The 26,899-nt window shown below is 31.3% G+C and overlaps 3 protein-coding genes across 4 annotated transcripts in view; 2 read left to right on the forward strand and 1 right to left on the reverse strand.

Annotated features, from left to right (window-relative positions):
• On the reverse strand, nucleotides 1–2,158 carry LOC126840852 (uncharacterized). 2 transcript variants are annotated; one of them, XM_050576831.1, is made up of 4 exons: nucleotides 1,091–2,158; nucleotides 727–790; nucleotides 512–557; nucleotides 1–223 (listed from the first exon to the last, which is right to left on the reverse strand). In XM_050576831.1, the coding sequence occupies exons 1-3, from the start codon at nucleotides 2,125–2,127 to the stop codon at nucleotides 516–518; spliced, it is 1,143 nt and encodes a 380-aa protein (XP_050432788.1). In that variant the 5' UTR covers nucleotides 2,128–2,158; the 3' UTR covers nucleotides 1–223; nucleotides 512–515. The 2 variants fall into 2 exon arrangements, with proteins under 2 accessions (XP_050432788.1, XP_050432787.1); XM_050576830.1 differs by having other exon boundaries at nucleotides 664–790.
• A 3,278-nt stretch (nucleotides 2,159–5,436) lies between these two features.
• Nucleotides 5,437–6,873, forward strand: LOC126841168 (uncharacterized). Its single transcript, XM_050577504.1, has 5 exons — nucleotides 5,437–5,539; nucleotides 5,938–6,013; nucleotides 6,079–6,226; nucleotides 6,565–6,652; nucleotides 6,734–6,873. Exons 1-5 carry the CDS (start codon nucleotides 5,437–5,439, stop codon nucleotides 6,871–6,873), a joined length of 555 nt encoding a protein of 184 aa, XP_050433461.1.
• A 5,591-nt stretch (nucleotides 6,874–12,464) lies between these two features.
• The window catches only part of LOC126840145 (C3 and PZP-like alpha-2-macroglobulin domain-containing protein 8), a 72,191-nt gene continuing 57,756 nt past the window's right edge, over nucleotides 12,465–26,899 (forward strand). Inside the window, exon 1 of the mRNA XM_050575682.1 lies at nucleotides 12,465–12,560. The gene's annotated coding sequence lies outside the window, so the exon portion shown is untranslated. The remainder of the gene's footprint in view (nucleotides 12,561–26,899) is intronic.

Below are 26,899 nucleotides of genomic sequence, written 5' to 3' on the forward strand. Positions count from 1 at the left end.
ATCTACAAGACATAATTTTATGTCCTGTGCCGTTTTAACAGAAAATCGGTATTAAGGTTATTTTGGTAAATAATAAAAACAAAAAATGCGATAAGATAAACAATTAATTTAGTTATGCAATAATTTCTGTAATAGATTTTAACAATAGAATATATATTCGATTATTATTTGAGACATGTCAATGTATGTTTTTGGTATCAGTTTTCACTTTCATCTTTTGGGTCTGAAAAAAAAACACAAAAATTAATATGAGTCTGGTTTTCGGTTTTTCTCGGTAAAAAACTAAATGTTTGTCTTTTTACTAGTAACCTTTCTTATTATTTTATTGAAGTCGTAGTTCATTTAAGAAAACCATTATCTTTTAAGAAGCCATTTAAAATAGTCAAGGGTAGGTTAGGTTTATTCAAAAGTTTTTGAAGTGCCTAAACTCCACAAGACATACCGTTGGCCATATGTCGTTAAGGTTATTTTGAAAAAATTTTAAGATAAAAAAAAATAATAGTTTGTATACCTTGTTAATTTATTGAACACCAACTTTGGGATTCTCGGGAGGAGGTCTGAAAAAATGTACAAAAATCGTTTATTAAAGTCATGTTTTTGGTAACCTAAAATTCACAACATTATTAGCAACTTGAAAGTACTTAACACCAAATTTATAATTACATTTTTGGGTTGAAGATAATCATCAAACGAATTTACTTCATCGCGAAACAATATCAAACCTACTTTATCATCGAATATTGTCTTCTTTCCTATGTTTTCCACGAGTTTCATTTTTATTTCGGATTCGCTAAAATATAATAATAATAAACTCTATATTATTATATAATGTCACTTGAATTGTTTACAATTTTTTAGTTTTCCATTTAAAAAAACAAGTTTGTTTTTGTTATTTTACAATATATAAAAGTTATCAAATTAAAATATAAAAATCTACTTGAAAATAATATTAACTAGTAAGACTCCATAATAAACAACTAATAAATGTATTCAAAGTAAATGCTTATTTGGTCAAACTTGAAAAAATCGATGGTATGTGTCCTTTGAGTTTTGCATTTAAACTAGCATGTAATAATATTTGATATCATACCGTTCATCGAGGCTAGGGCCATAAATATCCTTTGAGCCATTAGTGTTTGCAAAATCCATTTTTAAACCAGAAAGCTCAAATTCCAAACTATCTACGAAGCAGCCCGAAGCCTTTATTGTGTCAATTCCTGGCAACGTTTCCGGAGTAGATTTTGTAAGATCCCTGACCAATCCAGGAATTTCTCCTCTGCCCACCATTTCATCAATATCCCATAGAACAAACTTGAAATCACCCTCGACGCCGGTTGTTAGGGATTTGAAAATGTTTACAAATTTTCCATCGTGTTTTCCGCACTTGTCTACGTTGAAATTGTCAAACATTTGAATCGCCTCATTGAGAACACAGATGAGTTCATTGATAGTGTCGACAAGAGGTTGTGCATATTCATTTGTAAGCTTCGTTTTTATCACTTCGGTATAGATTTTGTGCTTGATTTTCAAACCGAGCTTCTTGTCGATGATGCCTGCCCATAATTTGTGCACCTCGTCCTTATCCTGTCTAACGGATTTGTGTTTGGTGAGCAACTGATAGTCGCCTCTTTTAAATTTAAAGTCATAGTCTAAGTTATACCTCGACCGGCCGAAGGTCCTTAGTATTATTTCCGGAAATCTTTCATCTTCAAATATTCTTTGAACATTAATGTCCGGATAACGACTTTCCGCATGTATTATGGCCCTGTCAATGTTGAGTTTGAACTGCCACAAATCCTTAAGTATCAACCAGGTGGTTATACTTGCGTACTTGGTAAACGCGCATTGATAACCTGTTTTGATTATGTTGCGGATCGATGACAAGTCCGTCTCGGCATTGTTGTTGGGATTTCTCATAAAGTCTTCCACAACCTGCCTAACAGTGTTTTTTGAGTCCATGGCTTCTTCTTTATATATATGTTGGGCCATAACTGTGTTCCATTCGGCAATGACGGTTTTGCCGCTTAAAATTTGTTGTAGTCCATCAAAATCTAAATTGTCAACCGCGGACGATATGCAATAAACGCCGGAAAGACACAACAGAATCGCAGTAAAGTGACTAATCATATTGTCAATATTTTAGTGACGTTTAAATACTTGCTATAGTTTGAGAAACACTAAACCCTATTTTGATCAACGGTTCAACCTAAAGCGACTTCAGAGTATCTATGAAAACAAATGGTGTTAGCACAACTGTGTTGGTTTATGTTTATTACTAGAACTATTTTCTTGCGTGGTCGTAGAATCCTGATGTTCCAATAATTATAGCGACTATTTTGTACATTAAGATACTATAATATTCTATTAATTAATCCCACAACACACAATTAACAACCACATAACGCATTAGAAACCACGCCATTTTTAAACTGAACATTGAAAAAAATGAAAACGCACTGACATAAAATTGTATTCACCTTCTATGATTTCTAATAGGAAACATAGATAAAATATGGTAAATATTTTTTTCAGTGTTACTTTTACTTTTCATTTCAACAACTATTACTAACTTTAACAATTGTTGTTTAAATGTAACCTATTTATTTCATGTGTATGATGAAAACACACTTTGTACACATTGATATTAAAGAAAGCAAAAACAAATTTTTACTATAATGTTTTATTAAGTTCTTCGGTTTTGACTCATACCTCACTATATTATATGCTGTTTAATTTGTTGTACTTAACTTTTTTAACTTTTGCTTAAAGTATAAGAATTAAATCATACATTTTCAAACTCTATGGGATAATAACAATGGTCATATTTTATGAATTTAAAAAGGCAAGAGTATAGTTTGTATAGCTGACACACGTGAAACAAAGTGTTTACTTTGAATGGCCTAGTAAGGAATATTATGAAAACAAGGAAAAACGTAATATAACACTTGGATACTGTTGGTACATACTGAGGTACACGCGGTTAATACATTTATAAAATATATAAACAGTTTGATATAAATTGTGTCAAACTGTAAAATAGTAAATATTTAGTTATTTGCAAAGGATAAATTATTGTTTGAAATTTGAGTTCATTTAGTGCCCGAGACATTTATTTATATTTGTAATAGTACATGTTACAGACTAAAAGACAAAATCACACATCTAAGTCTTTATTTTATGACCCAGTTTGATGTTTTTTTAATTCAAAATTCAAGTAATACTATTTTCGTTCGCCTCTTTTGTATTGTGGACCGCTGTGAGTTACAACTTAAACCCGACCTTACTGTACTGGCTTTTTTATATTTTAGGTGCAAACCATAAAAACACATTCGAAATCGAGAAAAACACTCGATAAATTTACATTTTTTTCAACTTGTTATAATTTTTTCAATAACTTTTAAAAATCTATAAGACATAATTTTATGTCCTGTGCCGTTTTAACAGAAAATCGTTATTAAGGTAAATATTTTGGTAAATAATAAACAAAAAAAAATGCGATAAGATAAACAATCAAATTTTTGTGCAATAATTTATGCAATAGATTTTAACAATACAATATATATTCGATTATTATTTGAGATACGTCAATGTATGTTTTTGATATCAGTTTTCGCTTTCATCTTTTGGGTCTGAAAAAATTACAAAAATTGTTAAAAATAAATACGAGTCTGGTTTTCGGTTGTTCTCAGTAAAAACTAAATGTATGCTATTTTATTAGTAACCTTTCTTATTAATTTCACATTAAGACAGAACTTTCTGTAGCTATTAAAAAGGGTTTGAAGCATCTAAACTCCGCAAGACATATCGTTTGCCATATGTCGTTAAGGTAGTTTTATTAACGTTAAAACTTAAAAAAAATATGTAATGCTAACATTACCTTATTTTTAAAAAATAAAACACATACCGTCAAATTGGTTTTACAAATTTTTAAACTCTAATGTCGAATTCCATCGTAAGACCATTTTTACCATTAAACCACCTTATAAACGACTATTGTTTGCTTATATTTTTAGCTTCGTTAATCAAATGCTAAAAGCCATTTGGATAAAATCCCATTTACGTTTTACAGAATCATCATCAATTCTTGTTATGCGCAAGCTTTACACGGTTACATTGAAAAAGTTTTTGAATATTACTCTGTATTGGCTTTTTTCCAATGATGAAACGGCACACGTTTGGAATGCAATGCAGGGCGAAGGATCCCATTAGTTGATTAACTAGGGACTAAACCTCACGCGAAGCTATTAAGCTTAACACGCAAAACCATATTATTATACACACAGTCAGTCCGTTCATTCTTATAAATTACCTTTGCGCCATATTGTGTCGGTATAGAAACTTTTGAACGAGGACGATTTTTTGTTCTCACATATTTATGGGCGTTCCTTTTATGGGTGATTTTACTTCCTACCAAAACCTATAAATTTCCTACTCCGTTCGTTTATGAACCTACAACGTGGTTCAGATACGTAAAAGGTACTCACTCGGTTTAGCAAGAAAATGTCAGCAACCAACTTTGTCTTATAAAAAAACAACACAATTAAAATATTGATTAGATACTAAACCAATAAACTAAGCCTGTACAAATGTTGATATCATTACTGCGTTATTTAAGTTGTTATTTTCTGTCTTGTAAGTGTAATTGTGTCGCTTTTTCTGATCGTTAATCTTACGGGGTTACACAAAAGAAACATTATACTATACTAGTATATATATATAGTAATGGTTGCATAGAATAAAGCCAACTTTAATAGCTTTGCAAAATCTTTTGTTTTGTTGGCCAAACAGCCGCTGTCGACGTTGCACGTTTCATCATTATTACCACATCCGAATACTGTTGTACGGTATAACGTCATGATGGATTGCCATGTGTACCCACCGACTTAATGATATGCATTTTTTTTTTTTTCGTTATCATTAACCATGTTCAGTGTTTTGGAATCAATTAAATAAGTTATTATTATAATATATGCGCGCAACGTTTTGTAGATAATTACTATATACATCTCTCGCCTTGAATGAATAATGATATTTCTGAAAAGGTTGCTCTGCTATTTTTTTACTTTTACTTTTTTTTAACAAAATTTCAATACATAAAGCAATCATGACACGTGCCACGAGAAGCCAACGTGTCAACCCTTGTAATATTTTGTGTATAGAATAATTATAATTTTCTAACCGAATGAGCTATTTATCCATATCATAACAACGGATCATTATCAATCCTGCAATCCTGGATTAGTTATAGATATGTTTGAATGAAAAACTACATTGGACGGGTCAACGACAACGGCGGCTTGGGAATCACTCCCATGGCAACGATATGCGCCTTAAGATTGATCAATTCAGGGTTTTGTTTGATCAGGGCTTGTAAAAATATTTATTACCCGTCTGGAGCCCATCCGTATACGACGGCTTTAGTTGTATTATTTTAAAATGAATTGTTTTATGAGATACGACCATGGGACCGTGGCAAGCGCTTTCTTTGAACATAGACGTTTCAATGAAGCCCATTTCCGGACAACCGTCCACGACTCGAGTAAGAAAACATTTTACTTCACCGTATTGCGGTAAACTAGATGACAGATACTAAAAAAAAAATTGATAACATAACATTTTGAAATTATTTTGTCAAGAAGAAAACATTGTCAGGTATAATCTGATTAGAATTTATGGTGACTTTTTATCAAACCAATATATTTTTTTTTCCTAAATAAAACAATAAATATAGATTGGTTCAAATGGAAAAATATTATGACCATAAGGAACACGTTCATTATAAAATCTCTCTCTAGCTGTTATCTAATAAGCATTACATACACGGTTGAATTAACAACGATATTGTCCCTAACAACAGCTGTATATAGATTAATAATCAACATAATATAGTAAATATATCATTTAATTCCAATGACTTGATAATTTTATCGCTTTAAGGAGTCGACATGTATAAAACCAATTATAAAAAAGACTACGAATGGCCGGAAAACTTACCCAAACCGTGTTTCCATCCGTAAGTATTCATCCAATCAATATTTAACAGTTTTTTTTATAAATTTATTCTACTTAATGTTTAAGAGCCGAACCTAAAATATCCGTAATTCCGAAACTGGACGAAGAGAAATTGAAAAAACTTTATACGCCAAAAGTGATTTACAATAAACTTGGCGACAACAAAAGAATTGAACCGCCTTTAGACTATGGACAACCTCAACCTGTTATAAACGTAAACGAGTTTTATAATGAAACCACTAATTTAGTGAAATTTAAATATTAATAAAACACAATGAGCCACTATTCAGCAGCTTCTTTATGTTTAGAAATAAAAAACAACTGGATTTTTGTACAACCAAATCTTCAATAGCTAAGATTGGAAAACTAAAAATAAGTTTTCATTTATATTTCATAAAAATACACGTTGAAGTTTTTGCGAATTTGATATTTTTTCAGTTATCGCACTAGCGGTTGTTTGATAGAACAAAAAGTGTGTTTTACATTATTTAAACATGCCTAATTAACATAATATCATTCAAGAGATAACATATTTTTGAAATCTATTTGCAGGACGTTTTACCAAATTTCCCTTTGTGTTATTCTACATTATACAAAGACAGTTATACGTGGAAAATACCGGTTGAAAAAATCACTGAAGGTACGGTTGATCGATAGATGGTTATTCACTATTATGATTGTGTTTATGGTTTATGCTTTTTAATGGCTGATTTTTTTTTAGAATCACTGGACGAACGGGTGCAACGATGGAAAAACGAATGCAAAAACCTCCGAGAAAGTGACGATTTAGTGCAAGATTTCTGCCATCGAATTATCGGAGCTCAGAAAGTTCAGTTAAACAGGAAAAAGTTAAATAGTTAAAGTTTGGCAGGCCGTCGTTTTATATTTTCAAAATACACAATATTTTTGTCGACAAATATTGATTATTTGATTTTCCCGTTAAAGGGAACACATTTTTTTTTAAACTAATTAATTCAGTACAAGTCACCCAATACAATAAAAAAAAAAATTTTCCTTGGAAAACAAAAACTCCCAAACGTTTAAAAGTAATTCGCACTGGGTTTAATCACTGAAGTTTGTTTGATAAGGGAAAACTAAATAACGGGCAAGGGAGTGGGGTCCAGATTTGTGTATACGTTTTATGTGGGTATGGATTAGGGAAAATCGGATAAGGAATACTTGGTTGTTTACAAGAGTTCAATCGATTGAGAGTGGATTGTGGGAAACAAAAATTTTCCAACGCCATTACGCGGTATGTAATAAAACAACAAAACCATCAAAGCTCTTACCATTTAGATGATCGATTAAACGTTTACAACCGAAAATATCTTGTCAATTAATTTTTCCAGTATTTCTTTTTGCTATGTTATTTTTTGACGTTTTTATGTCTTTGCTTTGGTACACACACGGAAAAATCGACAGTTTTTTTCATTTCTTATCATAACGATAATATCAGCTGATTTATATGATAACATAAGAGAGATAAGAGATAAGGCATAAGGGATTTTAAATTTTATGTTTTGTTTTCACAACGAACAAACTCGAATGAATGGTTAAATTGATTAAAAAAATAACTAACCAAGTGAATGTTTTTTAATACATCACTTGGCCGATATCCAAATAATGAATGGGTTTTTTTTTTTTTGGAAATTAAAAGTGCTATTAAAACTACAATTTGGTTAAACAGGCATAAACAGTAATAACGAAAATAATTGGTCAAGTACATATTATGTGGTAAACCGTTTTGTACAATAATTTAATTCCAAGAATGCGATTTAGACACCAAGTCGACGAGGGTTTCATTTATCAATAAGTTTAACGCCAAGTGTAACACCGTCTGGTTTTATATTCTGATCTGTGATAATTCGGTGAGATCATCGGTTTAATCTTTACCATCTCACGTGGCTGTACTGTTATAGTGTGTTACAGTAGTCGTTTCTGCGGCGATAATTACTTTTTGTTTTGTTACTGCGAGAGGTAGGTAGGTTTTCACATAAATATCGTAGTGTACCGAGGTAGGTAGGTAAGTAGTGTATACCCTTGAGCGACGAAGCAAAAGCTTAAACTTTTCGGCTCTTTGCCAACGTAGTGTTATTGCGTTTTAAAAAAAAAAGCCCCGAAGAAAATATTAAAAAGTTTCCGGTGGCCATAAATCATGGGAACAATAAAATGACAATATCGGCTGCCCGAAATCGATGCTCGAGGCCAAGTATCGTGCACCCCCCCCCCCCCATCATTTGCACCACCGTCTTCTCCAAAAGAAGGAAGCGGATCGCGCATTTACATTATTACCGCCTTTGCCGGTGAATTAGCATTGGGGATGAAAGTTTTTCTATTCCGGCATTGTAACATGTACCTAACCGTACTCAAAGGCGGCAACGTCTCTGTGTTTGAAGTTTGCGGCCGCCAAACCCGAATGAGATGTAATATAATATTATTGCGGCTATACCATACTTAAGTATATTCAAAAATATCCTAAAAAAAAATAAAAATCAATATTGTACAGTGCCTCGAGTATTTTCATTTCCGATACACAACCGCCGAGTAAAGAAGACGGAAACGACTTCAGGAATTATTTTAAAATTACAAAACTCAATCCGAAAATAATATCCATAAAACAAATTGTAAGTAAAATAATAATTGCTCGAGAACTATTAAAAAAATTACAAATTATACATCACTGTATAATTGTTTGAATATGGCCTAAACCAATTCATGATAAAGCTTACACTTGATACAACAAATTTTCCAATTCAAAAGTGACTGTCAAGTCGATACTGAACGCTATACATACATGCGCCTAACTAACAATCAACAAATCAATAAAAACAATGTTTGAGTTGAAATTGAAAGACATGGTATATTTTTTGTGAGAACATTCGAATACTATTTTTTGTAAAAAATATATTTTGATTTCCTGAAAAACTTGGATGTAAAAATAAAATAATTCTTCAACGAAGTGTTATTAAATTATATTGTTGCAATGTAACGCTATATACAGCTTGTTTTAAGTAATATTTTGCAATAAGTTTTTATACTTGTTCGGAGAGTCTTAAGTTTTTGAAACTTCTTTTTTTTTTTATCTCAAAATTTGTTTTGTACTTTTTTTTAATGCGATTATGATACTATAATGATTTTGATCGTTCAATTGGAAATAATATTTTTTTTAATGTACTCTTGTAATTTAGGTCACTAAAAACGATTTTATGAGCGTATTTCAAGTGAATTTAATAATATAATAATTGGAAATAAAATCTAAAACACCTAAAAAAATGCTACTTGACCTAGAGTTCTCGTTTATCTGACACCTTGAGATGTAATTTAATTCTTGGTAGTCTTATGACTGGTATTCTTGCTGAAATTCAACTTGAGAGTGTTAACGTTATTTGAAATAAATCCAAATCGTTTTATCGCATAATATCAGAACGGTATTTGGAAAACGAAAAATAAAGTACACTTTAAAATAAGCACTTTTAGTTGATCCCCAGATAAAGTTTCATTTATATTTACTTTACTTGAGGTATAAAATATAACATTTACGAATCCAAAAATAACTACTGTTTTCCATTAGCCTCAATGATTCAATTTTGATACACATAATATGCTTTGATTTTATACAAATCTTAAAAATATAAAACAAAAGTCAAATCGAATACTTTTTTATGCTGACCAAATAAACCTGTTAAATAGGAAAACTTGTAGAAGAAAAATTGTATAGCAACATATTGTGTGTACAATTATGAACCACTTATCTTTTAATTATTATTGTTTTTATTTTTTTTAATATTGATCACATTAGGTAACATAGTAAGATACTTTTTTCCGACCAACTCGTTCTCACAGTTATTTCTGTTAATAATTGCAATATGTCTATAAACATTCAATTTTCTTTACTTATAAATTAGACTTAAAAAGTAAAGTAACAATTGACGTTAAACAAACAATTTGCTGTTTGACAGTAAATTAATTATTGACAATTATTAATGTTAGATGAAAACATTTTGTCATCACTAACATTAAAATTTTCTATATGAATGTTCTGTAAATTTTGAAGTACAACTTAAAGATATAATTTGACTATTAAATTTACTGGATACTAAATCAACTTCTACAATTTCTCTGGACATTGTTGGTCCTTTTGCTCGCCTAATGCGGTTTTGTGTTGGGTCAACTAATACACAATATGATAACATACCTATGAATGAACTTACTTCTCAGAAGTAATTTGCAGTAGGGTCAGAAAGGGTTATACACGTCCATGTTAATTTTCCACGAATTCGGGCGACTGATTTAACTGTATTATATTATTATTATTATTACATTGTACGTCTGTTAATAATGGAACGCAACAATAAACCTGCCCGAGATTCTATTGTTGTATCAAGTCCAATCTTATGATAAATCTGCACCTCACGTTTGATATTCTAGTTGAGCGTTTCTTTTAAATTCAAAAATAATTATATTGTTCATTATTAGGGGTAGATATTTTTGGCATTTTTTTTTTTGCTTTTGTAGGTGTTCTTTAAAAGGCAGAGGTCTATACTATAAATGATTATCTTAAATGTCTATAGTTGTTTTTTTTTTACCGGCCATCTTTCGAAAAATAAGTTGTTATAAAGCTATAAACAGAGATTATATTATATATATATATATGTGTAATTGCAAACAGTAAGCTAATTAGGTTTGGAGAAGTTACAAACAAAATGTAATAAAGCAAAAACACCGGTTTTCGCTTAAAGTTTAACATGCACTAATTAAATTGTTAAGGTACTTTTACTATTATTTCAGTGCTCAAGTTAATTAATACTTTCTGCACGACCTGAAGAGCCTCTTACTCCGTGTAATACAAATTTTATTAAAAAAAAAATAATACAACCGTCAAATTATTATATATATATGTAAAGTACTATAGAAATAGTCGGTATGTGTTACTATTGAATACAGTTGATATGAAGTTGCTTGTAATATTATGCAAGTTTCAACATGCACTACCGTATTGCCTGGCGGCGTTTTCTAATGAATATGAGATGCATCGGAACAACATAATAATATAGTTTTCTGAAACTAAAGTAATTATGTTAATACAACACAAGAAGATAGAACTTTTCAAACACATTTCATGACTCGAAGGTAAATGTTGTACTTTAACGAGTACCGCACTAGTAGATAAAAATACAAAAAACAATTGTAAAACAAGAAGTATTCATATAACAGTTGAAATTATCATAATATAGTTATAATATTTATAAGCAATTCATATGTTGTGCCTGAATGTGTATTTTTTTAAAACCCATATTGTGCTTTTAACGTTTTATGCTGTATTTTTTTTTTTTTTTTTTTTATAAACGAGGTATTTGCAATAACGTTGAGTTGAGCCAGCTGTCGAAAACAACATTTTTGGAATGCAATAAACTTATTACACCTAGTACTGCTGCTGTAGGAAAACAAAGAATACCTGTATATTATTGTAAGAGCAATGTAGTGATGGTTAAGTGCCAGACAGCGTGTGAAGGGTGCGTTTACGACCGTAATGTGATATAGCGTTATTATTTGGGTAAATGTTATTCGACACGGCACACATTCAGCTTCTTTAAGGTTGTAAAATTAAAATTAAAAAAAAAAAAACATCACTGCTCTGTTGAAGCCATGAACTGTAGTAGAGGTAATGAGGGTTGGACGATGCGACGCTTCCATTCGAATCTGGCAAGGGGTGAACTTTTAAAATGTTTGGTCCCATAAAGTACCTTACAGTTCAACGGTTCAAAAGACAACGTGGGTTCAGACACACACAAAAACAAACCTTCTCAGCTAAGTAAAACGGTTAGGTTAAGGGGGTTACCAAACTAGGTGTAGGTGAGTGATTGAGAATTAAGGACAAACATCTACGACATGGGGGTGTGGGACACGGCGAGGGACTGAAAATTCGACCAATTTTATTTTTTTTTGTTATTGGAATGAGATGATTTATTAAATATCTTAATTTTGCTAAAAAAAAAACGTTGATCAGGAACTATTTCACATAGAGTGTAAACAAGTTTTCTAAAAATCAAAACACAAGTCTAGTAAAAGTGAGCGGACAGGTAAATTCCTTAGTTTCAGACAATCGCCCAGGTACAAAACAATAACAAGGACAACGCGATTATAAAAATAATAACGGTATAGGAAATCGGCCGGGGACTATAATAATATATAGAGACTTTATAACGTATGCGATAGGGGTATGTCGCGTCGGAAGGGGTGAGTGGATTCGCGAAGAGGGATGAGAGGTGTATATAAAGGGTTGCGTCTGCGTCGTGCTCTCCCGTTTGCCCATCCCTTCTCTCTCCCCTCTCAGTGCGACGCTCGTTCCCGCTCTTTCCCGTGCCTCTCCCGGGGCCCTCCCCTCTCGTCCGGACCTTCCTCCCGACTGTTCCCGGCCTTCACAGCCCTTCGATGCAGCTCGCCGTCGAAATCACACCGCTCGCGGAGTCTGTGACGGGATGACTTTTGCTACACCGGCTGTATCGCGCGCCAAGTCTCGTCGTTGTCGTCGTTAATACGTTAAAACCGTAAGTACACACATTTTTTGCAAATAATATTTTTTTACTTTTTCGTTTAGCATACAGCCCCCCGCCCCTGCATCTCACCCTCACAAAAAAGCTAATGCGCGCATGGCGATCGAATTGGATAGGGTTAGGGGCAATTTGTGGGTTGAAAAAATAGGTATTTAAAACAAATTTCAAGAAAATGTTACGTACGTTTCGTTTTGACCGTTTAATAGCGTTTTTAAAATACTATAATTTTCAAACTACTACCCATTCTGAAAAACTCAAATTTAGTGTCAGCAATTTTTATAAAGTTAGATTTTATGAAATAGATGAATTAAATTTAGAAATAACTATGTCATATCATTACACAGCATGTTAAGAAAAATATTTTTTCACCTACTCTATTAAACGCTGAGAACTCATGAAATATATTAACATGTGTTAAAATTGAAGGGAAATCGATTTTCCCATAAAGGAGTTTGGATAAAAAATAAGCAATCGCAACCATTGGCAATCTGTTAAACACACTAATTTCGAGTACCGACAAATAGAGAAGTGTGTACCCTTGGAAAGTATATATTGGACTTTGATTAGGACGTAGACAACGCAGTGTTAACCATGTAATATATTATTATTAATGACATTTATGTAGTGTAGTTGATGGGATTTATATAATTTAAATTGTTAACTGCTCTCCACTTAATTTTCAGAAAAATATCACTTAAACAATATCATACTATTCAAATGAATTTCACAAATACATTTGTTTTAAACTTGTATTCTTAATTGTATTTAATTTTGTTACTTTCCAATACTACAAATTTGTATAGAAAAAAAAAATCAACAACATTGATTAAAAATCCTATTGAGAGTAGAAATTAATATAATAATAAACATGCAAAATATGTCTTATGAATTTTCAAGCGTTTTCTTAATGTTAATATATTCTTTATCAAAAAAAAAAAAAACAATACCAAAATATTTAGCCGAATAATAAATTATAATTAGAGTCGTGCAAACAACTTTACTTGTTCAATATAACTCAGTCAGTAGTCCTTATGTCACTACAGTCTTAAAGCATTAAATATTATGACAGAAGCAGGCTTTTAACTTGACAACAGCCTCTCCAACATATTGTATTATAATCTCGTTTGAAATGTTTACAACATATTATTAAGTTTACAGTGTAATTTTATTCAATATAATACAAATATTGTATCGTATTTTGTAACATGGTGATTTTTGTAATATTTATTTTGCTGGGAATATTTGTTTACATATTAAAAATAACAAGTTGATAGATTCAGCAAAATCCGCATTACCGTGTCCCAGTCTTATCTTAATAATCATATATATATAATTCTTTAACTCAAAACAGATCAATAGATGAAAATAAGGCAATTGATAAAAAAGAAATACAAATGTTACAGAAATACATTTTCTTTGCATAAGGTGTTCCGTGGTACCGGTCGATTGCAAAATTGTTTTAGGGTTAGGTTAAGTTAATGTTTTAATGAATATTTTTTTAGATTATTGAGGAATATAAAATAGATCATAAGATAAGATAAGACCTTATTTCCCATAGTATAAGACAAGTATATATCCAACCCGAGATATGAGACCAAAAATTGCACTGGCTATTGTTGTTGTTGTTTTTAAATTGAAAACGGCCAACGATAGAAGGATGAAATAAAACAAAAACAATATATTTCAGGAGACGATTCTCAATTTACCATCGTTTGCAGTTTACACAATAATTCTGGGGTAGTATCTACCCTTTTTCCTTGCCACCCCTCCCCTTTTTTGGCCCCCCTATGTCATTGTTTTGGCCATTGTCAATCGCGGTTTTTTGAAATGAACGGATGAAAAAAATGTACTATTTATATAAATAGCCTTAACATTCTTGTAATTTTTTCTCTCTCCGCTCATTACCTACCTATCTCTGAATTCCGACGAGAAAACATATTTGAAAAGACCAAAACCGAGATTCAACACACCAACCCCTACCCTCTCCCCACCCCCCATTACCCCTTAGCATACCTTGTTCGGCCACTGAAACCGCGGGTTTACGGTGGTAAATCTCTTTTGCTCTCGCGGGTATGAAAAGCTTTCTAGACAGTTTTTCGATAATAAATCAACAGAACAATAACTCACGGGTAACCGCGGTGAGCCAGGTATACGTCAACCCTACACACCGAGCCACGACACCCCCGTTGGAACGGCAAAAGCGGTATAGGTAGTTAAATAAGGTGTATGGTAAACCCGGTTCGAAACTACTTGCAACACTCTAAATCGTCAAAATAATCTCAAAACTCGACCATTTGAACCTCCCCAAGGGAGCTGCCACCTTCCGTGGACCCTCTGCTTTAATAATCATCTTTGCACTCCGACCGGAAGTAAGGAAACCATAGTATGAAATTTAAAAACAAGATTATTGTTAGGCTCGTTTGGGTTAGGTTGAGGTCAGACTTAGAATGGTTAGGTTCTAAATGACACTAACACTAATCTAGTTATTGAATTTTGTGTCTCTTTTTGGTCGATTCGTTAGCCCTTAACACGTTGTCAAAACGATTGTTAGGTTAATCAAACGAAATAATCTTGTTAAAAAGTTGATTGGCGTGTTAAAATGTCATAGATCGAATTATACATTACTAATTAAGTTTTGATTATGAAATGATAATATTATCACTTATCAGTTATCACATTTTGGGATAACCAATGAGAACGTTGGAATCGAGGTAACCGCTTTGGTAACCCAAGTAACATTTCGTTAAATTAACAAATATACCTAATTTAATAATAATAATGTTATGGTGAAACTTACTTAATTTAGGCAGATGTTAAATTTAAATGAATTGTTAACTGACATTATGTTAATAGTTTATTTAATAATAGATGGTAAATCCGGCTGCTGATATTATAATTTGGCCATGTCAATTCCAATGATATAATGTTCATGTTTTATTGATTTTTTTTTATTTCACCTTGAAAGTACAAAAATTCTGTATAGTAAACATTATTTCATTTCCTATTGTCTGTGTTTTAAACCGAACATTTCAGTGGATTTCTAATGTAATGTGTGTAAGTTGACATATTATTTTATTTTTGGAAATATTTAACGGTCGGGCCCTGATTTAGACCAATCGAAAACTCGAATCCACAATTATTTAACCCCCCCCCTCCAAAAAAAAGTGCAATATTATTAGTTTTACTATTTTCATAGATAAATAGTTAACTAGGATTTTTATAGTAGCGCTATTAATTTAAATTCTGTACCAAAAAAAAAATAGCAACTACAATTGGCAATAAGTTATGCAAAAAAAAATATTTATTACACATTCCAAACGCGTTTAACCCGTTAATGTGATGTTGATATGATATTTTTTAGTGGCCTTTTTCGAGCGATAGAGATGTATGTTTTAAAAGTTTTAAAAGGTTATAAATCACAAGGGTTGTCGTTATTAAAATGTATATATTATTATTATTATTACTGCTGGAATGGTGTTTTAATATTTAACGATTTGCGAAATGAAAAATCCAACTTTGTTATAAATTAGTTTTAATATTATAATATTGTAACGGCGAGGGTGAAAATATATATATATAGATTGCAGTAAGTATATAGTAGTAGTTGTAAAAGGTGGGTTCTGTGGCTTCCAACTTATTCAATGCAAATCATTAGGATTTATGGGCCTGTCTGTGAATATCTTGTGAATTGTATACAAAAAAAAAAAAATATATATATATATACAATAATAATAACAAACGAAACGTAAATACACATTTTTATAAATATATTTATATAATATATATTTTTTAACGAACTGACCTCGGAAATATTATGTTGGCATGAACGATGTGCTTTCGGTTGTTTCGGGGCAAAAAAAAGAAATTGTTCAACTTCCACAATCTTTTTTGCAATAACTCTTCTGTGACGTTTTTTTTATTTCCAGAATAGGGTATACGATTTAAATGTGAACAGACAGCGAAAATGTATATAAAATATCGTAACTTTTGACCGGTGTGTATTTCTGTCGCCGGAACGTTTTCCGTTTTATTTCAGGAAACACATTTTGCCCACATTTTTGTTTTGGGCAACAAAAAAAAAAAATCACAGCAGTGCAACGATATTTCTAAAAAGGTTTATTGCCAAGTTATAGCTGAATAATCTACTTAAGCAGTTTGTCAGTGTAAATTATTACCACATCTTTGTCAAATAAAGAAACGGAGCTCAAAAAAATTGTTTACAAGCAATTCTACTAGAGAATAGGTTACAGAGTTTCAAAGATAGGTATAGTTTTATCCTAACTCTCCTAATCAGTCTGTGCTTACAAACCAATAGAAAAATAAACATTAATACTTGTTTGTCGTAAATTCATGTTGGTTTAATTTAATATAAATTTTAAAATTATCATTGAAACATTTTTGTTATTAATACATTTCCAAAAATATTGAGAACTAATACTATATTACTATGTTAAAATTTGTTTAGTAAACTACTGTTGTCACTGTTGTCAATGATGATTAAATGTCTGTAGAAAAGAAAATGTGTAAAATTTTCTAAGCAAATAGTGATGACCTCCAAGTCCCTGGTCCGATTGGAACATCATGTCATATAAATTGTATTGATTTGTACATAAAAACATATAGACGGACAAATTTCTGGCGCCCCGGCGGTGCCATCGCGTTATCTCCGGCTTTGGGTTTTTCCCATAAAACCCGAAAGTTTTATTCGTGTAATAAACGCCAACAGGGCACTGGGAAAACCATAACCTAACGCGCTCTTGACGTGTACAGAGGTGGTGTATTATTTGTTTTATGGTCGATTTTTTTACACTATTCCGCCCCATAGTAATAAAATAACGATGGTCATAAAAATATTATGTCTAACCCACGCCGACGGTCCATAATAACAATATAACCGTGCAATTAGTGTGGTTAATGATCCGTTGCGTTTCCTATCCCACGGGATCAGGTCCTGGGTTCGTTAGAAAATCCTGGATAATATGTATACTACAAAAGTCGTTGGGGGTAGTCTCGTCGTCGACAATCGAATACCGTACAAAGGTACACATTCCTAGGTTAGGTTATATTTATTTTTTTTTTGTTTATGCCCTTTCAATAATCGTTCAATGTTTTACAAGTCTTGTGGAATTCCCCAGGGAGGAATTCGACGACGGACAGCATTGCGTTTTGCTGTACGATTTGTCTTTAACCCGAAGAACTATTTAATTAAGTCAGGAAAAATATATTATATCATTACAACGCACAATGCGATTAATATAAATGGCGTAATAATGAATTTCCCGGGACGATCATTTTACCCAAAAACATTTACACACAACAGCAAGACAGCATTCTTAGCAGCTTCGACGTGCAACTAATAATAAATAATGATAATTTATGTTTTTTTCCAACAACAATCGTACACTATACAATTTAATTTATAAAATAATTTCAACATCTGTTGGATCAACTCCCAACCCTAAAAATGTACACAATTAAAAAGCCCATCCATTCCTTTTCAATATTGAGAAACATACTCTGAAAATGTATAGCTGCATTCTAGCTTTATTAAAAACAATCTAATTACCTAAAAATGTGTGTAAGACTTGCTTTTGATAACCGATTCCCCCCAAAGCGTTTTGAACTTTTTTTTAACAGTCTTTTTGAATTTGCAGCTATAATAAAAATCCAAATAAGGGGCTAGGGTAATAATTTACACTCAGACTTGATTAAATTTCCAATCGTCCAGTCTAAATAGCTCCGAACAGTGTCGAAAACTATAATAATAGTATCATAAACACATTTATGTGTTTATTGGTCACCGGAAAATTGTAAAAGTTTACCGAGCGGAAGCGCTAATGGGATTTGTCGCCGTCAAAACTACAAACCGGAAACAGAGATTCGAACGACTCGACGCCCAATTGTATATACGAAAGAGCCACTTCTGTAAAATTGATTAAACTTAACTACACACGGCGGCTCGCTCGAGGCGAAAGCGGTTTTTGATTCCGAATGGTTTTTCTATTATATTTTTATTATATTACTTTTTCGAAGTAATAATTTTAGAACGTCAGTTGGTAAACCCGTACCCTTTTCCCTTAAAAATCGAGAAAGATAACCTAAAAACAATGATACACCCATAAAAACCCAAAAGTGTAATTAATTTCCACATAAACTCTTGGAAAGGGTGCACGTTTTTATGTATTCCAATTATTTTTTCCTTTTTTTTTTTTTAATTAAACACCCCACCAGGCAATACTTAAAATTAATCTATTTTTAGGTATACCAAAAAAATGTTTTACGTTTTACCATAATGTTGTAAGGGATTTAGTGTACGTCAGAATAAATAAAAAGAAGAGTTATGGCTGATAACCGCGCTGATACTTTTCCAATATCACACTCCTCAAATCTAAGCTGCTGTCGAAAGCTACTAAGGTGAAGCTATACAAAGCCCTTGTTAGACAATCCATGCCAACAGGTCAAAGATATTTGAAAGAAAAGTGGTAAGACTTTGAATGAAGATGGTGGATCACTCCTGTGACTGCGGTGACCTCACAATGCCCTGACCCTACTTATGCAGGTTTTAATCATTTGATCTCTCGTGAATAATATATAACAAAAATGTGTCAAACAATAAAAAAATAAATAGATTTTTGCTCGCTGCAGTGAAAATCGTATGCCCGGAGCCCCGACAGAAATCGTTGGCAAACCCGGAAACTTAATAGTGTTTAATGAAGTGGAAATTCGATTACTGAAAAAAAAACTCGTTATCGTTTTGTACGGCACAGTACTCACGAATTTCTTAACAAACTTTTCGATTAAGGGACCCGCAGTTCTAGTGCACACAGGCTTATCAAGTCGCGGATTGTACGAGTAACGCCCATTGAATATACGGCGGAAAGTTACGACTTTTCGGGCAAAAGCTAATTTGGGTTACACCGAGATCGGTAAAATAAAAAAATACATCCACAAGGTTTTCCGAATTTCATGTTACAGAAATTGTATTTGGGTAGTTTTGCCAAAAATATCAGAGGTAAAAAAAAATCGAGCATCCACACTACAAGCGGATACATAAGCACATGTATATTATGTCTTATGTCAACTATGATTATGTTAACTATAATATATTGCCTGAATGAGTAGGTTGAATGAGCAGCACAAACTAATTGGCCAGCACATTAAAAATGATTTACCAATATTTAATCTCTGATCTCTAATATATTTTATATATATATATATTCGATAACGTTTTATGTTTCATGTTTTACTGTCAACATTTATCAATAGTTAACTTTTAGTTATCTTATCTCTAATCTCTTATTTATTATCTCTTATCTTTCGTATCTTATCAGATAATTATTTATCAGTTCTTTTATTAAAAAAAACCACCGATAGATCGCACCACACGCACATATTTTTGGATGACTTTGTTTGGAAACCGGTTAATTACCAGTTGCCAATAACCAGACTCGGTTAGGTTAGGCCAACATGAACAAAGTTTTTTGAAATCTGATAACAATTATTTGTGTCCTACGATAGGTTTCCCTTTAAAGGAAAAAGGAACAAAAAATTGGTTGACAAGTGGAAAATAACGCAAACGAAGTTCAATGATATTTACTTAAAATGATTAGTTTAAAAAAAATATTGTAAAAACCTACTTGTAATCGCATGCTTTGACAAAACGATTGCGGTAAGTCCATTTATTTGACCGTCAAAAACATAAATTGTAAAAATAATAAATTAATATGTGACAAAAAGTATTATTAAACACTTATATAATTTTTTAAATACATCATTTCATCACAAACGAGCGGTTGTGTGTGTGTGTGTGTGTGGAAAACTGAAAAATATAGATTTTTCTTTAAAATAAAAAATTGCCTCGTGGAAACAAAAATAATGTTTTTATTTTAATTCCCAGGTCGAATCATAAGAAAGGGTGACGGCACGCAGAGAAAGGTATTATAAAGGGCTTTAAGTGCGACATATGTATACACTATATTTTGTATAAGGGTTTCGCCTGAATAATAATTTTAAAAAAAGAGGTTTACTCGTTTCCAAATGCAAAATGCAAATCAACGAAAATAACTAATTCAAAATATCAGCCCGTATACTTATTGTATAGTGTTTTGTTTTTCACAAAATATATCCGTTTATACAATAAAGTGTAATCAATTTCAACTTAAGACATTCATTTTCTCGAAAATTATTAACAGTTTATAGTTTTTCCTTTTGAAAACATTTTAAATTTATGTCATTATTATAAGACTACTAAATATTGAAATTTTGAAATTTAAACGTTAATAAACATTATAAATTTAAAAAACAATTTATTGAAAATGTTGACTGGTCAACTGAACCAGTTTTGGACAATTACTTTTAAAAGAGATTTATTGTAAAATCAGTCACTTATCTAATTAAAATAAATTGACATTGATTAGTGGTTTGCCTGTCAGTAAAAAGTTAGCCCGGTGAAGTACACTCATTTATCTGTAGGTGTAAAACGCGAACATACTTTTGTCAAAGCCGCTCAAAGACAAAATGACAAATTACCTAATTTCTTCAACTTCAAAAAAAGAAATTAGAAAACTTTTCAAAAGTTTAAAAGCCCTAATTGAGTAAAATCGTCCAAAGTTTTCATATTTAATTTTTGCTATTTACATTTTTAGTGTCGTTAAAAATTTTAAGTAAGTAAATTAGTTAAATTTCCATGTTGTAAGCTTGTGTTTAAAAAATATATATAAAAGGATATTTAAATAAAACATTTTATTTGTTTTTTTACTAATTATTTTCTTATCAAACCACAATATGTAACTTCTTTTGTTGAGATATTATTTTGTTTTTATAAATTATAAACATAAGATTAAACATTTATATTTTATATTTACTCATTGTATCGAGTTAACTTTTTGTCAACAATGATTTTTAATAGTAATAAAAAATAAAGCATAAATATATATATATATATATATATATATATATATATATAAGTTGCTGTTATTTATAATTATTATGTACTATACTATTTTCATTGATTTGATTGTGATTAAAATTTAATTTTTGAAAGTCAGCCTACACTTATAGTGTCAATATAAAAAAAGGGAAATTTTTTGATTTTGGAAAATATTTAAATCTTTAAATTATATGAAAAGGAAATAGCCGTAGGCGGTTAGGTTAAGTTGTTGAAATGAAAAATGTGATACAACCATATAGTAAGTGTTGGTAATGTGAACCATTTTCAACTGTCACCGTCACTATCAATCATCGATTGTATCGTTCCTATATTGTATTATACAATATAATATATGATATCTTTTGTCTTTCCGTGCATTTCCATGTAGGTGTATACTCAAACCTAATAATTTGCAAAATGATGTAAATCGATCGATTCTCCCACCCGTTTGGTGTTTTGCTATTTCCAAAATTTTGGCAAAATTAATACATTTTTTTTAAAAAAACGCTATAAAAACAATTTTGCTTGTAATTCATTTCAAACACCGCGGCGTAAACATATATTTCATTTTTGCTGTTGTATTTAAAAAAAAAAAACAATATTTGCCAGAACGGTAATCTCCAGTGACGGGTCCATGTTACAGACAACACATAATTTTTCAAGCTTATTGTTTTACGATGATCTGTATTTTTACACACAGATTATAAAGCTTAACGACACTATTCGTGAAAAATGGTCCTCTCTAGCCCCCCCCCCCCCCACCACAAAAAAACACAGTCTTTTGTTCAAGTACATATTTATTTGACACGAACCTCAAACTAAAGCTCAAAACTCTAATTTATCTAAAAATTAGTTTTGTTTTGTTTTTATACACTTCTATGTCGCAAAGTCCAAACGTTAGACTATAATTTAATATAATTGCAAAATCATAATAATTTGTCAGCAAATAATAGCATACATAACCTTACCTATTAAAATCTAAATGATGTAATGAAAACAATGACCAGTGTTGAATACTTTGTCAGTTATTATAGCTCAAGAAAATGATTTACCTAAACTGATTATCAGTTCACCCTTGAAACCACCCTTTAAAATAATAGTTTTAGTTTTAACATCAAGTATAGTTTTTGATCTTCAATGTTTTTATTTGAAACATTCTTTGGCTAAAACAATATTATTTCATTGAAGAAATAATACAATTGTAATATGAAATTCTAAATACCCTGTAAATTATGTTTGGTGGAGTAATTAAATCAAATTTTTAAACCCACGTCGCTCGAGTTGAACGGAAAAACGTAAAATCCCTTTTTGATTTTCCACCTAAATCCTCTGAATAAAAAACTACACACGTTTTAGCAGTTTGAGCTTTACTCAATCACGCTCACCTTATTCAATCACGTCCGTTATGTTTACACATGTTTTTTTTTTTATTTCCTGGCGGTGGTGTTAAACCTGTATTATGCATATTACATTGAAAAAACAGTGTACAGACATTTTATATATCATTTTGTCTAAGCAAAAAACTACATAGGCAAGTTTCGAACATTATCAGCCAATTTAAAATGCCATAGATCGAACTATACATTACTAATTCAGATTTTTGATTATAATATTATCAGTTATCACATTTCGTGATAACCAATGAGAACGTTGGAATCAAGGTAACCGCTTTGGTAACCCAGCTAACATTTTGTTAACTTAAAAAATAGAATTAAATAATAATGTTATGGTGAAACTTAATTAAATTAAGCAGATGTTAAATTTAAATTTAAACGAATTGTTAACTAACTTTATGTTAAGAGTGTATTTAATAATGTTCATGTTTTATTGATTTTTTTTATTTCACCTTGAAAGTACAAAAATTCTGTAAAATAAACATTACTTCATTTCCTATTGTCTGTGTTTTAAACCGAACATTTCAGTGGATTTTTATTGTAATTTGTGTAAGTTGACATATTCTTTTATTTTTTCAAATATCTAATGGCCAGGCTCCGATTTAGACCAATCGAGAACTCGAATCCAAATTTTAAAACCTCCCAAAAAAATGTTAAATATTATTAAGTCTACTATTTTCATAGATAAATAGTTAACTAGGATTTTTATAGTAACGCTATCAATTTAAATTCTGCATCCAAAAAAAATAGCAACTACAATATTAATTATTAAATACCTACATTTAATAATAGTTGGTGAACCCGGATGAATATATTATACAAAAATATGATTTTACTTCTCGCGAATCTGTTTTAACATTTCTCGATAAATCGCAAGCTTGTCTATAATATAATATGTAATATCCTTTATGGATTTTTTAATCCGGATCATTTAAACTCTATAAATGTAATAACATGTATTTAAATACCTAGTTAAATGGTTTGATCGGCTTAACGTGTGTAGTACTTCTGCTAATATTATAACTATACATCTACAACAGTGTAGGTTTGAGATAATTTTAGATATGGGTACCGTGGGATTATAATAATATTTTATGTAGGATTACGACTTGTGTTATGGTAATATTTGCTAAAGAATTAATCATAACATATTATGTAGGTACTATTCCGCTGTCTTCTTGGATGATATAGCCTCACTGTTATTACAGAGCATGAATCAAACAGATACATAGCATCAGTATAGGCAGTATGAAGAGAATTACCCTTTTTATGTTATACTCGGTGACACTGTTCATTTCCCTAACCGGAAAATGTATGAAATCAGTTTCGGCAACAATGAATAATATGTATTAACGGTGTATTTGTGGCTACACTGATACTCTCAATAATTTTACTGATTTCGATTTCTCGTTGACTGTGTCTTCTGGTTATTCTATGATGGTGATTAGAAGAAATCTGTTAATTGATAAGGGATTATTAACAAGCACAGATATATATATTTATATTATATTAAACTAGTTTGCCAAGTGTACATGTTGCCAATAGAGATAATTGTCAAGTTACCATTTTCCGTCATCTTAGAACCTTATCACATGTTTATAACTGTTATCACTGCTTATAACAATCATAAGTTAAGCTCATAGCACAGAATCACAGTTATATATATATTTATATATATATTATTTTATACACACATAAATCCCACAAAAATGGCCGACGTCGACTTCTATTCTTATCACTAGTCAGCAATCTAGTTTATTACTTGTTTATCTGTGTTGATAAGAGAATCAGCTGATTGATAAGAGACATGAAATTATCCAATCATAAGACACGTTCATGATGTCCGAAGGAAAAATTTAATTATTTTAAAATAGATATAAATATGAATTACTTTAATAAAAAATATAAATTCATCGCGGTTTTGTTTCAGTTGAACTTTCTATTGGTGGTTATACGTAGCTGGATATTATTGTCTCGAGATGAAAATAACGTTTTTTTTTTTTTTTATGTCTTTGTTTAATGTTGTTGTCGTGGAGTGGGCGGCGATGGGATCTTTTGTTGGACCCCTCTATAATAATAATATATTCTCAATAATATATATTACGGACCGGAAAAATATAAAAATACACCGTAAACATTGAAACGGTTTTATCGAAATCGGAGCGCGTGTAGGCGTATAATATATCTGTCTATACATGCATTAAACGTATAATAGTATCACATATTATAATATATTTTTATACATACATAACAGTATTGTTATTATCACTATACATGCACGCGTGCTCGCCATGCTGTACCGTGATATTATATTATATAGTGCAAAACGAAAACACACAGCCCTAGTCCTTTCTGCGTCCGTTTATTATACTGTTATCCTTCCGCCGCGCACAGGTCATGTTTTGATTAACTCGTTTTATATGCGCCTCTACACCTATCCCCCTCCCCTATGCCCTCTCCTACTCCGCCCCTCCCCCCACCCCTCCCAAAGCCGTCCGTCACTCGGCTTCCGGCTTAACGCGCTATTATCAAAGGCCATTACGGAAAAGGTCTCTCCCCCTTTTATCGGACTGCATGCTTTTACGGCGGCCCAAGTCCATACAATATAATACAATAATAAACTCTTCGGACGGCCGTATGTATGTGAAATTACAATACCTGTTTTTACGTTAATCGTTGGAAAACGATTGTCTTGCATCAGATGGATCACTCTGCATACGTTCGTCTGGCGTCGACCTCATTTTATTGACCTTTTTACAGATAGAGGTAGTTCCCAGGTAAAGTAGGCGGATGTGAAAAATAAAGACAAGAAGTGAATAAAGAAATGGCGACCAGTGGACATTTGTGAAGAGAGCGGATTCGACAAAATGTTGTGAAATTACGGGGTGGGGATAGTGATAAGGAGTACTCGATGACTCATGAATAAGTGATAAGACAATCAGCTGATAACATAAAATTGATAAGAGACACAAAATCAGCTGATCATAAGACATACCATTATACAATGTCTTTCTTCCAAGTGTAAGATTACTCTGACTCTTTTTATATTTTGCGTTATTTTTAATACTAAAACGTTTTATGGCGGTTAAACAATTTATATAATACTTTTAATCGCCTATTGTAATACGGCCAAGGTGTATACAATATTCTAACGTATTGTAACGTAGAGTGGTCCACGTGTGTTATATTATACATAATATTATGTGCATGTATATCGTCTATATTATATTGATCGCGCCGCTGTAAACAAAAGAACCTTGGGCCCTCGGGTTGCTTGCAAAAAAATGTCAGCAACATTTCAGGAAGGTAAAAACGTTTGCAGACTCAAAGACAATGCAGAGTAAATAGGACAAGCTGTCAAAAAAATACGGTATTATGCGCTCAACGCCGTTAAAAAAGCGGTATTTTATATTTTATGTTCTCGCAGAAAGTCTCATTTGTTAAAACTATTATATTACACGCAGCTGGTAAAAAAAAATGACAGCATAAAAAACACAACCAGAACAATACATAAAAGTTATACCTAACTACCATACACCAACTAATAATAATATGTTTGTTTCCTTAGAAAATTCTAATATTTAATAATAATTTGCAAGTATTTGATCAAATGCAATAAATTGGTGCCCAATGTCGATTAAGTATATTATATTGTTAATTTATAGGCATTGGAAATATTTTATTTGGACTGTTTGTCTAATTATTGAGTATTATTAAAAAAAAATTATATTCCAGAATAAAAAGCTTTCTTTGACGAAGCGTGCACGTAATACTATTGAATATAAATTATGTTTTTTTCTTATATTAGTATTTTCAAGGACTGTAAAACGTCAACTTTTCTTTCAGCTTCTGTTGATTAAACATATTTTATTGAAAACGTTACCATTTTTTGATTAAAGTAAACTCTCTTTATTCATCTAAAATTCAATAAACAACAAAAACAACATATTTTAGACTTTCTTTTTATTTACCAAATGGATGATGTTTTTTTTCATAAGACCAGGATGTCA

Source organism: Adelges cooleyi, unplaced genomic scaffold (assembly GCF_023614345.1).
Source record: "Adelges cooleyi isolate 19-005CV unplaced genomic scaffold, UGA_ACOO_1.1 ACOO_flye_CR_arks_rails_tigmint_CR_PRNA_376, whole genome shotgun sequence".
Lineage (NCBI taxonomy): Eukaryota > Metazoa > Arthropoda > Insecta > Hemiptera > Adelgidae > Adelges > Adelges cooleyi.

Excerpts from the sequence above, each read along its gene's own strand:
- LOC126840852 (XM_050576830.1), bottom strand. The coding sequence starts at position 2,127 with ATGATTAGTCACTTTACTGCGATTCTGTTGTGTCTTTCCGGCGTTTAT. Across the intron at positions 791-1,090 it reads GGCCCTAGCCTCGATGAACG|CGAATCCGAAATAAAAATGA; the intron begins GTATGATATCAA and ends ATTATATTTTAG. Across the intron at positions 558-663 it reads ATTATCTTCAACCCAAAAAT|ACCTCCTCCCGAGAATCCCA; the intron begins GTAATTATAAAT and ends ACATTTTTTCAG.
- LOC126841168 (XM_050577504.1), top strand. The coding sequence starts at position 5,437 with ATGAATTGTTTTATGAGATACGACCATGGGACCGTGGCAAGCGCTTTC. Across the intron at positions 5,540-5,937 it reads GACAACCGTCCACGACTCGA|GAGTCGACATGTATAAAACC; the intron begins GTAAGAAAACAT and ends TATCGCTTTAAG. Across the intron at positions 6,227-6,564 it reads AACCTCAACCTGTTATAAAC|GACGTTTTACCAAATTTCCC; the intron begins GTAAACGAGTTT and ends ATCTATTTGCAG.